The sequence below is a fragment of the Anguilla anguilla genome, chromosome 5, assembly GCF_013347855.1.
Source record: "Anguilla anguilla isolate fAngAng1 chromosome 5, fAngAng1.pri, whole genome shotgun sequence".
Taxonomy (NCBI): domain Eukaryota; kingdom Metazoa; phylum Chordata; class Actinopteri; order Anguilliformes; family Anguillidae; genus Anguilla; species Anguilla anguilla.
The window spans coordinates 44,384,313-44,402,023 of record NC_049205.1 but is presented as its reverse complement, the minus strand read 5'-3'; the positions used below and the strand labels follow the sequence as shown (position 1 = coordinate 44,402,023).

The window sequence follows — 17,711 nt, the reverse complement described above, 5'->3', positions numbered from 1 at the left end:
AGTTTGAGAAAAGGAATGATAGAGAGAGGGGAACAAAGACAGGGAAGAGGAAAAGAGAGAATGAAGAAAAGCGAGAGAAGCGAGAGGGATAGAGAGAGATCTTTAACCCTGACATGAGTTGCAGATGTGACACACACCACGTCTCCTTATTACCAGATGTATACATGTATCCCAAGAGATCCCCGAGTTTCTGTGAAAGGTTATTGCTATTATTATTATGACATTTCTCTTCCATTCATCCACCCTCTAACTGCAGTCAGACTTTTCCCATGATGAGGCTCTCAGCGGTGTTCGCTGAAGCTGAGTGACTGTGCTCAGCAGCTCAATGGAGCTTCCTCAGTGGAAATACACTACGTATGGCTGACAGTGAGGATGTGGCAGTATAAAAACAGACTTTTCACAAAAGACCCAATAATCTGCTGATGTTTAAAATCTGAGGCCGTTGCAGTGTAAGCTCAAAGTGGTGGCCAGCACATTGCGTATCTACACCAGAAGGGCTTCGTCAATATGGCTCAGAGCCGGTTCTGTTAGTTAGTCAGTGAGGCTACCGATTGATCCTATCCAGACAGGGCTGGAGTTATTGATCAACAACATCAAAATTGCTGTAACTTTGGCAACTGTACAGAAGGAGGAATTTGCAATATAATAAAATATATATTTTTTTTACAATAAATGTAAGTGACTGCAGTTACTTCAAAACCTATATTTAAATACACAAAAGCTAAATTGGGTAAGCAAAAAACTGTGAAATCAAAAAGCTTATATTTACTCTCAGAACATCAGCTGTGCGTCACTCCCGAATCTACTGTATCACACAATATCCGTCACTTCAAGACTTTATTTTTGCACACAGTGTGGGCACCCTGTAATTTTGCTCTTCATGATTTTTATACTATGGGCTGCTGTCCCAGGTTCAGATCTTGATGTTGCGCATATTTAATATAATGTTTTCAAATACATACATCCATTATGTTTTACACAATATAATTATAACATAAAGTTAAATGTAAAATGGTGGGACTATGTATAAAAAGGGCTGTAATTCCTGATATGGATGTAATTACCCTCAATTAAAGCTAACAGTCTGCACTTTATCCTCATTCATTAATTTTATTTCAAATCCAATGTACTGGAGTACAGATCCAAAACAAAAAGAAATTGTGTCACTGTCCCAGTAATTTAGCATATAACTGTATAATTACTCAAGATTGCAATATTGTGTCATATTTTCTGAAGTACTTTAAAGTAGAGAGGAACACAGTTACTGTACCCTTGTTTCAGATGGGATTCGTATCCATGTTACATTCATGTAGCTGTGCAGAAGGTTTAATTTCGCTTCCAAGGACAGGATCAAACTAAAAGGAACAAAAAAACATTCTAATAAAGGCCCTTAATTTAAACATGAAAAAATGACAAAATCTGACACACAAAAGCATTATGACATGAGTTATATGTTTGTACACTGTATTCAAACAAAAAGAAATCTGAGGATAAGACTAAACCTCCTTGGAATCGAGAGGGCCGTAATTCTGACTCCAAACAGCTGAAATTATAGAGCTTGGTATTGCCAGGAGCGCAACATAAAACAATGATCCTCCACAAAGCCATTTGTCTCCATCTTACGCTCTCATTTTCAGGACTTTGTTTCTCAGTGCTTTGTGCACAAAAGACTCTTTAGTACGCTTTGTATAAAGACCACATAATAGGTCATAATTGACATGAGCATTGAACATCATATTTATAAAATGGTTTAGGATTAAGAATGTGAGTACAATACAAAGGTCATTAAAGTGCCAGCACAAAAGCAACATTGTATCATCAACAAGTATTGTAGTGCAATTGCTAAGACCAACTGTACTGACAACATATGCATAATATGCATAATATTAAAAAGTGTACAGATTGTACCGTTGAAAAAGAATCATGCCTACAGCCTGTGTTGGAAACACAGTCAGCATCTCTACTATCCTACTTGCCCTGGGAAGCTTATTCTTCCAGCAGACGGGCAGAACAGACAGGAATTCTGAGTATGTGCTGAGCATGACCAACTAAGCTTTTTCCTGGTTTTGTTCTCATAGTTCCACCGGGGATCTATGAGGAGCATTTGAAGAGCATTGGCCTACTTCATAACCCTTCTCACACATTCAGGCGCTACTCCACCTCTCCATCTCTCCATCTCTCACTCTCTCCCGCAGGATGGGTCAGTGTGGGCAGGGCTTACTTGGCGAGTTTGCCGTTGTCGTTGTCGTCCTGCCCCCAGTCCCAGTCCCTGCCTGGGTCCACGGCAAAGTGGAGGGAAAGCAGCCTGTGCTCTGAGTCAGTCAGCGGGATGATGGCTGCAACAAAGCACAGGGACAGGGGTCAACCTGGGGGATGTTCATCACTGGGAGCAGTTACGCACATACGCGTACACGTATTACTGTATGTAAACAGACTCGCACATCCGCGCCCAACCACACATACGCCTACATATACAATAAAACCCACATTCACACACCCGGAACACAAAAGTGCATGTACTGTACATATTACATTACAGGCATTTAGCAGACGCTCTTATCCAGAGCGACTTACACAACTTTTTACATAGAATTTTACATTGTATCCATTTATACAGCTGGATATATACTGAAGCAATTCCGGTTAAGTACCTTGCTCAAGGGTACAACGGCAGTGTCCTTACCCGGGAATCGAACCTGCGACCTTTCGGTTACGAGCTCAGTTCCTTACCCACTGTGCTACACTCCGTCCCATAATACCCACATGAAGCATGCGAGACAAATGTGCAACTATGCACACAAAAACAAATGAACTCCCAGACATACTGTACACGTATGCACACAATCACAACCACATACATTCACAAACATGCATGCATACACGGGTACGCATGCGCACTCGTATTCGCTGGTCAGTACTGCACACACACAGGTTGCATGGGGGATGGAGCCGGAGGAATGTGTTTTTTGTTTTTCATTGCACCATCTCAGATTAAAGACATTTCCCCATTACAGTTTGTTTCTGCTTGTGCATTAGCTTGGATTTGATATTTATTCTTAGGCTGCTTTCTCAAAATGTAGCACTAAGCACAGAATTCTCCTCCCCCTTTCACCTGACTGCAGTTTACTGCAGCAGAGAGACAGAGAGAGAGAGAGAGAGAGAGAGAAGAGACAGAGAGAGAGAGAGAGAGAGAGAGAGAGAGAGACCTTTCCTGTTCTGGCTGAGGACTTCCCAGCCCCACAGACACAGACATGGTACACACAGTGCTGTACTGACAGCTCAGGGCTCTAGTTTCACAGTGTACAGAAGATCTGAATGTTTTTTTCTCAGAGTTAGCCTACTTGAAATAAGCTGCAGGGCTACTGTGTGTGTGTGTGTGTGTGTGTGTGTGTTTACATATACTGTCTATATGCATATGTGAATGAAGATTTCACATATGATCCCATGTGATATGTGAGTGTGTATGTATGGGTGTGTGTGTCCATGGACAGAGGTATGCGTATGTATAATACGTATGTTGTGTTGGTGAACATGTCAGAATAAATTGCACTCAATACACACACACAAACAGTACATGCATACACACACAAACACACAGACACACAAATACACACTGTTCAATTAACAGGAGACTTCATATCCTACCTATCCTATCCTACTCTCTAATTGACATCTAACATTTAAGGCTAACTGAAATGTACACACTCCGTTGGCAGTTGAAGTATGGAGGTATCAGCTCCAGGTTTATGAACCCATCATTTAAAACTGACTGTCTCACACATAATTTTGTCTCTCTACGTCTGTTGATTCTTGTCAGAGGAAAGCCTTTAGACATCTAAAGCGTGTATCCCAACTTAAAGCCTACAAAACAATGAAAAGGGAACCACAAACAATTAATACTAATCTCAGAAATCCTCAGCGTAGATCTGAGCAGCAAACAGTAATTAAATGCGGCTAACATGGAAGGTGAGACAAATCCTTTCTGTGAACTTAGATGAACCTAATAATTCACCCGCTCACGCAGTGTAAGGAAAGAGAGGGAAGGGAAAGAGAGTTTCATCAGGAACTCCCAGCGGTGCTGTCAGCAGTTTGATATCCTGGGTGTTAAATTACCCAGGGTTCATCGAGGGGCGTGGTCACACATTACCTGAAAACCCTGTTCCTTGCCGTGTACGATTTCTCTGGCTTCCTCCACCTGCATCTCCCTACACTCCAGTTAGATGTCTCCTCCTTTCAACTGCGGGGCTGACACTGGCTGAACCCCACATCTGCCCCAAAGCTGCCGCTAGGCAAACACCCAGTCGAGATGCAAATATATGTTCAGACTGGCAGTTTCCTCCGAATGAACTGGTGGTTCAACGCCACACAGCTGTACAGCCCCGGTGCATGCGAGGATAACGGAGTCATTTTCACATTTACGAGAGTTTCAGTTCGAAACAAATCTTTTCTGTAAAATGTAATTTATTGCAGATGCCAGCTTGTGAACGTGTCAGAGCTCATGAGAAGTGACTGGGCCATGGGCTTGAGGTTAGCCTCGCTGCACCGCAAGAGGAACGCGGCGTACACCTGTCTGCTGTGTAAATACTGTGATTATAACGTGACAGTGCCAGCTGCAGGCGTAGCAACCCAAAAAAAAAAAAAAAAATCCTCCCTCATCTGAAAGGCCTGAAGCTAATGCTGGGGCAATTAGAGGCCTGACTCATGTGTCTGCATCGGCTTAGCATGGGGAGTGCCGCCAAAATAAAGCACAAAGATCCGTATCTAGAGTTTCCTAAGCGCGGCTACGCGTTGAACGCGGTATGTATTTAAATGGAAAACACAGTGAAATGTGACCCCTTGCTCAATAAACGCAGGTTTTTAGAACGCTGGATGGCGGCAAACCGAGCCAGGTGCTTTGAGCGTGTCATGTGACGGGAGTGTGAAAAAAAAGGGATTCAGAAGAGAGCTTTCTGGAGGGGGGTTGATAGGAGGACAAAGCAGAATCTGATCCCGAGTTCCCATCGCAGGGTGTTAAATGAGCCCTCTATCGCCTAGCAAGGGCGTCATTGATGCGCGGTTCAGACAGGGGGCAGCGTGACCTCGGTCTGAGGCCAGAGGCAGGCTCCCATGCCGCAGCTGTCCGCACCCCCTCCCCACCCCTTCCCTCGCCTCCCCTCCCCTCCCGAACCTGCACCACACGCTGTTCCGTTTTAGTTCTAGGGCCCGTGCCAGGCTCTGGCTGCCCATTCAGATGCCAGAAGACTTGGCACTCTGTGTTTACTACTCCCGCTGGCAGCTGCAGGGCCCTGTCCTCAGACAACCTCTCTCGGGCCGCATTTGCATAGATGACATCACGGCCCTCCCAGAGCACGCGGGCGGCGTGCCAGCGTTTCTTGGACAGTCTTTTTTCGAAAGAGTGGGAACAACAGCGCCAGGCTGTGGGATTGGAGGAGAATAAAGACGTGAAAAAAGAAACAGGTGCGCCTACGGCCGCACATCACCGCGGGGTTTTCTCTCGTTTATCAAACCCTCCGCCAGCACTTATGAGACGACACTGGCAACAGCACGTGATTAGTAGTGATTCTAAAACCTCAAGGACTTCGCAAGTTAGCTAACCTTCATAAGCATCATTCTTCGAAATGTAAACCTTACAATTCTACATCTGTTTGCGCTTAGAGAATCCTGTAAACATACTACCCTTCTGTGTATCCCCCAATTTTCTATTCAGGGAATCATTAAAAAATTTCCCCCACATTGATTCTTTTAGGAGTTTTCTATTTTTTTAAATTCTTTTTTCATAGTCACTTGGGAAAATGCCCACTCTGGTGTGAATTGTGGCAGTTGCTCTGAACGTGACATTGGCTAAGTAAATAAATAATAGTAATAACCATAATGATAAACAGAAATCCCTTGATTTTTTAAGCCTGGTCATGCACATGCGGCTCCCAAGAGACTCAGCTGATAAAGGCACTACCACTTGAGTTAATACATGTACAAGCGGGAATAATTTATATACCGTGTTTGATTAAAGGTCAGGCAAAATGAAATGAATATGAAAATATGTCACAATATATTCCAAAAAATTGGGTATTGATGGATCGATTGCATTATTCACAAATTGTAATTCATTCATTCATATAATCCTTGCAAATAAACTCGGCCAGCATGTGTGACGTAATCCTACAACATTAGTTCTGACATGGAAATATCAAAGCCCATTACATTAATGGATACTCCCTTTGTGTTTATAGTTAGTTTACACAGGGGTGCCCTCTGGTGGATATTATAAACATATAACCAATGTGTTTACAATGTGCATTTCCTCTACAAAATGTTATCAGAAGTCTTCCTCAAATTGACAGGTTTTTTTAAGTAATGGAGTTAATTGATAATCGGGCCATATTGAACCACATTAACTTGAAATTCCCTGCTTAAAAATATTAATATTTGTTTGTCATGCTTTTAAGCCAGAGAAAAAACAGACATATTTAGCTTGAGAAAGCTGCACTCAATTTGTCCAAGCAAGGAATTGTCTCGCAGATTGCATTAATCTAGTACAGCATTGTTGAAAGTTGGTTTTTTATTGAGAATGGGCATTAAATTATAATTTCTGAGCTCTGCAAAAAACAAAAACACATAAACCCTTCTGTTGATAAATTCTATAAAGCCTCATCTGATTTTGACATGGTGAAGTGCACATTCTTCGAGTGAATGTATAAAAATAATTTAATTGCATTAAGGTAGCATTTGTGTGGATTCATTAAGTTAAAAGGTTCATTTTATACCCCTTAAGTTTTGAGTGACAAAAATTAAATGCATTTAAAGCCATATTGCTATTCCAAACACCACTATTCCTGTAGAATGACCCATTATAGTGTGTTAATCCTTCAGTATTGGCTATATGTCCCCCAATCCTGGCACTTACAAACCTTGTGCAACTGGGTCATTGTGCAACCTTTCAATAAATATTTAAATAATTAACATTATAAATAATTAAATAATTATTAAAATCTTTGCCACATGTTACATTTTTTATAGCTGACATCTAAATGCCTTGTGGTAGCCTCTTGAAGACTTCACAGAACTTCACATTCTAAATATAGCTAAAAGTAGGGAGACAATTCATCAAGTTGATGGTGGCAGTAAAGCTGGACCGACAACAGTCACTGTCACACAAAGACCTAAGCCCTATTTTGAGCCAGGAAAAACCCTGGCTTTAAGTTAAATCCAACCGCCAATGACTAGAATGATCCTTTGTAGCATAGTGTTCAGTACACAAAGATATCGTAATCTACCGTATGCAGTACTACAGCATCACACACAATGACATAAAAAGGCAATCATCTTCTGATGGCTGATCTTGACTAAAATCAGGGAGCTTAATGAGTTAGGCTTAATGAAGTTAATTATGTAAAAACCTAAAACAGGTTCAAGATGATAATCACCGTAAAAGTATCTGCCACTCTTGAAACAATTACACACACTGGCATTGCAGAAGTTGGATCAGACTGTGGGAGCTGCCATGACAGACAGCAGACAGTCAGAGAATGGGAAGTCAGATGCACAGGCATGTAGAAACAGGCACAGTGCTGCCCCCATGTGGTCTGCAGGGTTATGCTGTGCTAGCTCTGCTCTGATTAACGGTGAAATCTATCGGGCAGCAGCTGAAGATCTTCTAGCACAGCGGGGCAGGAAGATGGGTGGGCAGGTATGTAAGCTCTTTCTGCAGTGAGGCCCAATAACTCATTTCTGATGCTAAAACAGGAAACAGCCTGACTCCAACCCCCCACTCCCACTACCCACATTGCAGAAGGAAGTGGGTCACACTGTTCTAGGGTAAAATATTGCAGGACATCTCTTACACATTTGTATGCTTTTTTAGACCCCTCCTCCATTCTTGCATTTGGAACCCCCCAAGTGCACACCCAAATCACCAAAACAGGTAGTACTGTAGCAAAAAGGCAATTGTTTTATTGCCAAACATGAAGTGTCCAAATTCAAGGCAAACAAATGCTTTGGTCACAAACCTTCATCAGTGTCTAGATGCACATACATGTTTGCTCATTTAGGAATGATGCATCTGGTCTTACATTCCACCGTATATTTTTAAAAATAGTTTTTCATTTATGAAAACAAACATTAAATTTGTTTTAACATTTAAGACAAATTAATAAAATTCCCTCATATGCAATAATTCATGCCTTTATGTTTCATGATTGAACATAATACTTTATTGAACTGCAATGCAAAACTTTCCCTTTTCACCTCTGTACTTGCAACCCACTATGATATCACATAAAAATATGAACTATAATAGATCCTTGAGTGCAGCATAAACAACGTGGTTCTCTGAGCTGTATGAACACAGCATAAAAGCTTACTGCATTCGAGAGCAACTATAGTGGAGATATTGCCCTCTTCTGGCTTTAAATATGTAATTCACTCTTCCATTTTACAACAGACTAAGGATGTTTTTAAAGTAGAACTTGACCTTGCCATTTTCAGTAACTTACCTAATTCTACAGTGGTCTGTGCTACTCAGACTGTATCTGACGCTATGCCTTGAATGGTGAGACAGCATCTCACATGGTGCTGAATGGATGACCTTTCATTTTATTCCTTACATTACGTTGTAACTGGTCAGCCTGCACCTCGTTCTGTAATGTGACTGGTCAGTCTGTAGCATGCTCTGCACAGTGGTTGGTCATATTCATTCTTAGTTCAGTCTGCTGACAATTGTTCCATTATTGATCAGTTTGCGTCTTGCTCTTTGCTGTGTGTAATCAGTGCTTACCTTGGTAACTGCTAATTGGTCAGCCCATAGTTTGGTCAGCAGTGATTGGTCAGCGAATACTTTTATTAGTGGTAAGCAGTCAGTGTGTACCTTGTTCTCGATGTTGGTCCTTCTGCTCCATGGACACCAGAGCGGAGAAGTGTGCCTGATCATAGGCCAGAACCAGTGGGGAACAGTGGCAGCGGTTTGGGGGAACCTCCAGTGGCAGGTATAGGCCTCCAAATGGGATGGGAGCAAACGCTATAAAAAAAAGAGTAATAAACACAAATTCTGACGCCACAGTTCATAACGTGCTGTGCAAAGCATAATCAAAGATACTGTTTCAACTAATTCCAGTAACCAAGAAGATTGAGATCATATCAATTAGCATATCATTTAATTTAGCTGCATATAACAAATATTCTGTTTTCCTCCTTTAACGAAGAAGACTCATTAATTCACAGGGATGAACAAACAGCAGACCGGGTTGTCCACATGACTTAAGTAAGCCATATTTCACCTTTGCACTCCAATTTGGTAAATGTCCCGTTTCCAAGGGATCATGAACAGAAAAAAGCTGTGCCTCTAAATACAATTACATTGATTGCAAGCTGCAACCCCTCCTCATAAAATGCAAAATAACCATGCACACCACAGACTCCAACACAATACAATGGGCTCTATGTAAGAATAGTCTTGAGCCGGACATTCTATGTAAATTTTCAGCAAACTGGATACTTGTGCAGAAATAATGACTGGATTCTATACGATTTAAATAAGCATTCATAACTGCTTATTACAACTGACATAAACTGTCAGACTACAAGACATTGCAGGCTCTGAAGCATTTTATATACAAAGCCAAGTGCCTATAAATGCTTATCAGTCACTATGAATACTTCAGTGAAGCCTTATAAACGATTGTAAGTTTGATTTCCAGATTGCTTACCATTGTTCACTGTCATCCTGCCCTTGGAGGAAGGTGTTTAAACTGAATACAGCACATATCCACATGGATAACGCAGGTAATAATTAATCACATGCAAATTGTGGGCAACGCAAGTTGACCTGGAATCTGTAACTGATTACTGCTAAAGACATGAATTACACAAACCAATAATAAAAAATGAACCAATGTATTTCTGAATGTTTGGTCATACATACTAGATGTTGTCACGCTTCAACCATGTCACTGAGCAGGAACCCCCATGTACTGTGAGCCAGGCCATTGCCAGCAGCCCAGCAGGCAGTGCCTACCCATCTAATTTAATCGGAGGTGTTCAGGTTCCTTGGTACCCATACAAAGAGCAGGAATATTCCTTGGGTGTTTCCTCTTCTCCAGGCTAAATCCTCAACCATTTCTTTTCCAAATATAAATCGTGCCTGTGTGTGCTGAAGTGTTTTGAGTGAAAGGCATACTGATTCGCACCTTCTCCCCCAGAGTCTCGGAGCACGGTGTCGGCCACCACCACGATGGGCCTGCGCAGGACGTGGGCCAGGACGAAGACGTGGAACTCCTCCAGGCTCTCATACACGGGATCCTCCGAGCCATCCACCCTGCGGCACACGGCCAATACCGTTACACTTTGCCTAGCTTCACCCCAAAGATATCCTGTCCAGCTCTGAGCTGTGAGTGTTCAACTACTGACTTTCCTTTACATATTACTACTATGGAGGTAGCTATGTGTGTGCAGCATTTGAGCCCAAGACAAATTTACCCATGGGGACAATAAAGTATATTGTATTGTATATTGTAAGCCCATGACCCTCACATTCATTTTTTAGCCTAATATCCTTTTAAACACTGATGATATTTGCAGGTCATTGTCCTAATGTGGAATATAGCACATGCGTGCTGTTGGAGGTGGAAAGAAATTTGTCAATCATTTTTTTTCCTGATCCAATTTTTTTTTGTTTTACAATACAAAAAAAGAGCAGAAACAACCATGACCAAAGGGAACATACCCACAAACAATAAGCAAAAAAAACACATAGATAAAGAAGGAAAGGACAATGAAGAGAAACCTTTGAGTATTTCTTCAGGGATTAGTTACTGACGATTTCCAGTGACAGTTCTGAAATGAGTTCAGCTCCAGTGTTGTGATGTGGTGGTTCCAGCTCATTACTCAAACAGAGAACATCCTGCTATTTCACATCACGCTGGAGCAGCGCTTAATCTATTTCCACTCCGGCTCTTCGGAGTGCTTTTAACATTCAGGATTCATGAGAGAAGCAAGACATATGGCCAGACTACAATCACAAAACAGGAAAAGAACAATATCTAGCAAGGCACATGACTCCATTTCCCACATTATCAGACTGCATTACCAACAATCAATACTTCATTTCCTATAGTTGCATGCATTACCAACAATTACGAATTCATGTTCCAAAGTTCCCAGAATGTACAATTGGAAAGTGAACAATTACCACCTGATTTAATTTCCCACAATTATGTGTTTCTCTATGCTACAATTTCCAGACACTAGTACCCACAGAAACCTGACTCCATTAGCCACAATTACAACATTCCATTTCCACCAATACTCTGTGTTTTAGTCTATACTCCACATCATTTGTCCTTTAATGATTGATTTCTTATTGACAAATCTACTGTGTCTGCATGTGTGTGTGTGTGCATGTGTTTGCATGTGTGTGTGTGTGTGTGTGTGCTTGTGTGCTTTCACATACCCCCCACTGGTGTTTCCGTTTTTGCTGAAGTTTGTACGTGGCTCACTGGAGGCAAGTTTCAGAAGCTCGTTCCACTCTTTCTCCCATTCCTCTTCTGTGTACACTAGTCCCGACTGGGCAGACAGAAAGAATCATTACATACACACATACACAGGTACACATACACACACATTTACACACAAGACATAGTACACAACTGATCATTTCTGAGTATACCTGAATCCTGAGTCATTACATACAAACAAACAAGTGACCAGCACACAATGAATGCACAAAAAAGGGAATAACATCCCTATTGTCAGGGAAGAAAGAGACAAAAGCAAAGAAATCTCATATAACGGCAGCAGTTTTTGATCTCTAAAACCTAATCACATTGTCATGTCTGCCACCAATGGTTTGCTGTTCAGTCTGAAATTTTGGCACGGTAGCTGTTACCTGGAGTCTCCGATTTCTGTTCCGACTCCATTACCAACAATCCGTCCTGTGTCCTGAGTCAAGTGATCCTACGCTTTAATTTCATTTTCATAGACATGCTGCCATAACACTTGGCAATTCCTAACACTATTTAAGCATATAATGACTGAACAACACCTGCATTATTACCTAAATATGTGGCTTTTAAAGCATGCTCACAGGAGACGGTCTGTGCTGTGGACACTAAAAATCATTCACTGTAAAGGAAACTGCATTTGAATGACATTACATATGAACATGCGCTATCTGCCAAAATGGCTTCGTTAAGCAGTGCATGGAACACAAGCACAGAGAGAGATGGTGGTGAGTTGGGTAAGTGGGGATTAGTTGGGGCTCACTGACCTCCTTGTTCTGCTGTGTCTGCTGCCATCTCCACCTCCTCTTCAGAGCCTCTCTCTCCGCCCCACTCTTCATCATCGCGTACAGAGACTTCCTCAGCACCAAGTCCCTGTCATGGAAACCCCACATCCCTGCACACACGCACACATGAAAACACATACACTCGCTGTTAAGGCTATTGGAATGTCTTGATACAATGTAGTACCGCAATTTTATTATCTGCAGTATAGTCTGAAATAAATTGTGCACACTGACAGTTACCATGACATACGAAGAATTATGAAAAATTACTGCTTACTGTGTAATCTTTAGCATACAGACGTTAACCTTGGAAAGTACAGTCTATAAAAGCCGACCTTAACCTGACAGTAGCTCCTATCAGCTGCTCCCACAGGACAGCTCTGCCAGCAGTACTGCAAGTTTCAGACAGGGGGAGTCCTAGAGTTCATTCTCTCCATTCTGTGCATGTGTCACAGTTGGAACTCAATTTCCCAACAGTCCTGAGGTGAAGTGATCCCTAGGAGAGCCCCTTCATGCTCTGACACCAAACACCCACCCTCTGACCCTGGCATTGAGCTCTGCTACAGTCTTTTGATGGTATTTTATGTTTTGCCTGCACATTGCATCCCTGACTTCAGACCTGTGTAATGGACAGCCTACATTTATGGCTATAACCTTACTGTGTAGGATGTGAGAAATGATTGACGTTATGTCTAAAATTCTAAAAGGCACACAGTTGTTTACTGAGTTATTCGTAATTCTGCAGTGAGTGTTTGTGCTATCTGATGTGCATTAACTTGAATTTATCTGTGAAGTCCATTGTTCCAGAGGTCCACTGTTGTATCATAGCCATGCTGGCTTAGCCTACAACAATAGTAAATACTCCAGTTGGATACACTGTAATGCTATATGAGGACTGTATGAAAAATGAAAGATTTTTTTTAAAGAGAGAAAACAACACTAATTATTATTTAGAGAACAGGCCTAGTTGCACTTTGAAGAGCTTTCTAGAAACATGTTGAGACAGAATAACCTCAATGGAATGGAACACGTGGCTAACCTAAAGAGGCCGCGTGCAGTAGGCAGTTCCCATCCCCTGTAGTGGCCAATGGGAGCAGACGTTTGCAGCTGGTACACATGGTGGACCACCAGTTCAGACGCCCTGCAGAAAGGGCACAAACCAACAAACAGACACATTCAGAATGACATGGTGAAAGGAACCGAGTAGCGCTCAGGTCTCTAGCAGGCTAGAATGTCTGCCATAAATTTAAACAAAGAGGGCCTTCAAACCCATTCATGTAACTGTTACACATTTTCTTGAGTGTGTCATCTGTAGATTAAGTGTTAAGCACCTTTTGTCGCTGGTATATTGGACATTCATAGAATATTTATGGAATATTATGAAAAATTGCTGACAAGTGTCTCTCTAATTCATTCTCTGTTCTTTGTGAGACACTGTAACTCACCTTCTTCCATTCCATTTCACGTTATATCCATTGTACTTCTACTCTGCCTCTCTCGAATGCATTCTCTGTCATGCTCTGCGACTGTTCCTTTATTAAACAGGAGCACTTTGCTAAGACTTATTTCACCAAATCTGATATGCTAATATGTTGCCATTCTGCATCCAGGGAGAAAAACTAAGACTGCGAAATTAGGTTAGGATGTACCTGCTTCACAGAGATGGCTTTATGCCCTGCCTTATTACAATAAAAAGCCCTTCGGCGAGTAGTCTACTGGGCGGAAAATGAAGCACTATATTTTATTAAGGCTGATGCGGAAGCTCGTTTGCGGCGGCGCGGGCGAAGCCTTTCATCATTTAGCGATGTCCTTGGTGGTGGAAGAGGAGGACAGCCTTTTTGCTGAGAGCAGGCAGCCAGGGCATCCAGCTGTGGCTGAAGTTCAGATGGGTGTGTCACTCGCGCTGCTGCAGAGATTTTAGGGAATAGCAGGCTGTTCTGGGGCCCCCAGAGGCCCAAACCCTCCCTCCCACACCTGACCCAGGCTCAAATGATAGAGCCCCACCATGCCTGCTCTGGGGTGTAACCCCCCCTTAAAACCTGACCCAGGCCCTTAAGACGTCGACCCCACATGCACACACACGGAAGCAGGAATACACAAATTACCATACACTACATTTCCACACACAAACCTAAACACAGGCAACACATACAAACACAGAAGGCCTTGCACTGACCGGCTTGCTCCAGAGCTGTCATGGTGGACTGCTCGATGAGGTCCTTCTCGATGAAGCTGCGGAAGTCCTCGCTGTACACGCTGAGGTCGGGCAGCTGGAAGGTGTAGATGGGCATCTCCAGGGGCAGCTGCTCGCTGTTGCACTCGCTGGCCACGTGCGAGCGTGCCAGGGACACGATGGCCGAGCTGGCGTGGGAGATGCCCCGAGACAGGCGCTTCTCTGGGGGGGGTGAGGAGAACGAGGCACCGGTTAAAGCATACATCAGCCAGCTCTGCTTAACAAACAAATCAGAATAAACCCATCACTCAATCAGATAGAGCAATTAGGTGGGGTGGCATGCTGGTTAAAGGGAACCTCCACTGGGTAACACAAACTATACTGTAAATGCAGAGAAGTTTTAAAAAAATCTGTCACTTGGCTTTTGTTTGATATTTGACAGAGCATTGCCTCTTCTTGTTATTCAGGGGTGTGATTTTCATTTCAATTTCATGAAATCTCTTAAATTCAAATCAAATCAGCAACAGTTAAAATCACATCCCCTGGACACTGAAAACAGCAACTACGACCCTGGAGCCAGAGAGAAGGCAATCATATTATTGCATTACTGAATTGTGTTTATAAACAAAAGCCAAAGCCCAAATCACTTTTAAAAAATGCAATTTTGAAACAGGAACCAAATGAGAACAAAATTATTTTACTAGTTTACCATTCTCTACACTTATAGTTCACATTTTTCCAGTGGAGGTTCCCTTTCAGGGTTTCCATGAGTGACATCATTATGGAAAACCTTATCTATGTTGTTGACTATGCTTTTGTATACTTACCTAATGTGTGAGTGTATGGTTCCCTATATGCCCCTCACCCTGACCGCCACACACCTTGAGCATTGTCCTCCTGTTTTGGCTGGCACGACCGCCCAATTTTGCTGAGGTGTTGGGGCGTGTCCCGCTCCGGCTGCTTGTAGTAGCGGCCCTCATTGAAGACCCGCGGCAGGTTGACGGTGTGCACCTGCCGCAGCTGTTCGAAGTCGCTGAGTGCCGCGCTCAGGTCCCAGTTCTTACCTGCGCACATGATGCAGGTGCACCTGTCAGTGAACACTTTACCGGACACACCGGCCTTCACTCAATCACATGCCGTGTCCCCCAGCCCACAGCCCTGCATCACAGCACCACAATGGCCCTTGACTGCCATGGAACGATTATTGCTGGGGAATTCAAAAGGCTTTTCACGGAAGGAAAGCACACTGTGCTCTCAACAAAACCACAGTACAGGGCACATTTACAGTACATCCTGGATACAGTTCAAAAAGAGGAAGAGGAATAAACCTGAACCAAAACTGCATATACATAGCATTCATATGAAAATATGTACCTAATGAATGACATCATGAACTACAGGTGCAAAAACATACTGTTTACCGAAAAATAGTACTGAAAATAGCTGACGGTTAGTGCAGAAAATATAAACAGGAAAACTGCATATATTAGCACATTATTTTATTTTAATCTAATTTAGTTTATAAAATACAGACAGACAATTTCCCTGGACAGAGGGAAGCCCAAAACCTGCAGAAGATTCCCAAAAAACATGGCACTGAAAAGAGAAAACTCCTAAGTGTCACATGACTACTATATTCGCAAGAGCTCACTCGTTCATTGGACAAGATTGCATTTTCATGCAGAAACCATGACCAGTGTGAACAGGCAAGTTGAAACAGAAAACCCACCACCTAAATGTTAGTCTGAAGTGTGAAAATATTTTGGAATCCCGGTCACTTATGAGGAGGGAAAAACATAACCATAGCAGGATAAAATGCGAGATGAAAAAAGATCCAGTGTTTTGGTGTTCTGATCAAAATGATTGTTTGCCACACAGGCTAATAACGTTTTTCAAAAACCGAGGCTAATAATATTTTCAAAAACAATAGGAGTGATTTCTGTTTCAATTTATTCAAAATGAGCAAGCTAGCTAGAGCATGGCATCTTGTTTTTTACTTTTCATTCAAATTAAGCACTCTCTGAATCTCGGTCCCAGCGGCTGTGTAAATATTAGTCGACAATAAACTATGCAAATATCAGACACTGAAAGACAATTGTCTCACAGAAACAGCAGTAACTATTTTTTTGTGGTTCAAGCCTGGGTTGTCACCTGTTGTAATCTTTAAAAAAAGACCTTGCAATATCTCTTTTATAGAACGCAATGTATTTTATCCTTGCATGTTTTTTCTTTTGCATAAAAAATGCAATTAATCTTGCATTAACGTGACCACTGAGAGTCTATTTAATTTCATTAGGTTGTTTTAGCCCTGAACGCCCATTTGTGTAGAACACGCTTTACTGTGACTGGTTCTTAAAAGGGAAGACTGCCACTTGAAAGGGAAAGTAGTGTTGTCTGATGACCGATATGTTGGCTAAAGGATAGATGCATAGTGTTTTGCATAGTTTTCCAATAATTTAGAGCTATTTTTTAAAGCAGATATTGCATAGTCTTTTTAAAGACTTTTTGGATTTATAGTCTATTTTTACTAAAAGACTATAAATACAAAACTACTTCTTTGACACTTCTTGTTAATAAAAAGTCTTATTTCATCGAAAATAAACAGCACACTTTATAGAAATGTTAGTCTGTATGAGACAACCCCCACTCTCCCCCAGTACGTGACCTCTGTATCGTGATACTTAGCGTTAGCTCAGTGTACTGTTACATCCCTATAATGACCTACCTGCAGATAGCAGAGGAGAATGTTCAAAGTAGAGTTTGGCTCAAGACATTTGCGCACTTGCAGTTACTGCCGCCAATTTCCCAACCAATTTCCTAACCCATATTCCATGGAGGAGCTACAGGTGGAAGATGGTTATGATGTGGAAGAACAGGAGAAGGAAGAAGCAGGGAAAGGAAGGAATAAAGTGGCAAGAGGAAAAGAGGTGAAGGACAAAGAGATTCTGATGGAGGTTATGATGAGGAATGAGATGAGTAGGAACAGTAGGCGTGGAGTAAGGGGAACAGTGGAACATGGCAGTAATCTCTATGGAAGGCAAACGGAGCCAGCAGCCAAAAGGGACAAGGCGGCTAGGTCCCAGGACTGACCCAGCCGCTGTCTGTCACCTCCCTGACAGATACAGAGATGCACAGGGATGCACACGGCCCCGGGCTCTCCCCTGTTCCTCAGCGCACAGCCCCACAGCGGGCTGAATCACGCACCTCTGTCCTTAAACAACCCTCAGCCTCCCTCCCTAGACGCGCGCGGGCCCTTAAGCT

General features: G+C 42.4%; 1 protein-coding gene across 4 annotated transcripts in view; it reads right to left on the bottom strand.

The window, feature by feature from the left end:
• The window catches only part of LOC118228001 (OTU domain-containing protein 7A-like), a 64,348-nt gene that overhangs the window by 1,482 nt on the left and 45,155 nt on the right, over nt 1–17,711 (bottom strand). For all 4 annotated transcript variants that reach the window (XM_035419159.1, XM_035419161.1, XM_035419162.1 and 1 more), the window contains 9 exons: nt 15,332–15,514; nt 14,454–14,672; nt 13,317–13,418; nt 12,260–12,387; nt 11,444–11,556; nt 10,182–10,309; nt 8,864–9,013; nt 2,222–2,336; nt 1,271–1,355 (listed from right to left, as the gene is read on the bottom strand). In XM_035419159.1, coding sequence (XP_035275050.1) covers nt 1,271–1,355; nt 2,222–2,336; nt 8,864–9,013; nt 10,182–10,309; nt 11,444–11,556; nt 12,260–12,387; nt 13,317–13,418; nt 14,454–14,672; nt 15,332–15,514 — 1,223 coding nt within the window. The remainder of the gene's footprint in view (nt 1–1,270; nt 1,356–2,221; nt 2,337–8,863; nt 9,014–10,181; nt 10,310–11,443; nt 11,557–12,259; nt 12,388–13,316; nt 13,419–14,453; nt 14,673–15,331; nt 15,515–17,711) is intronic.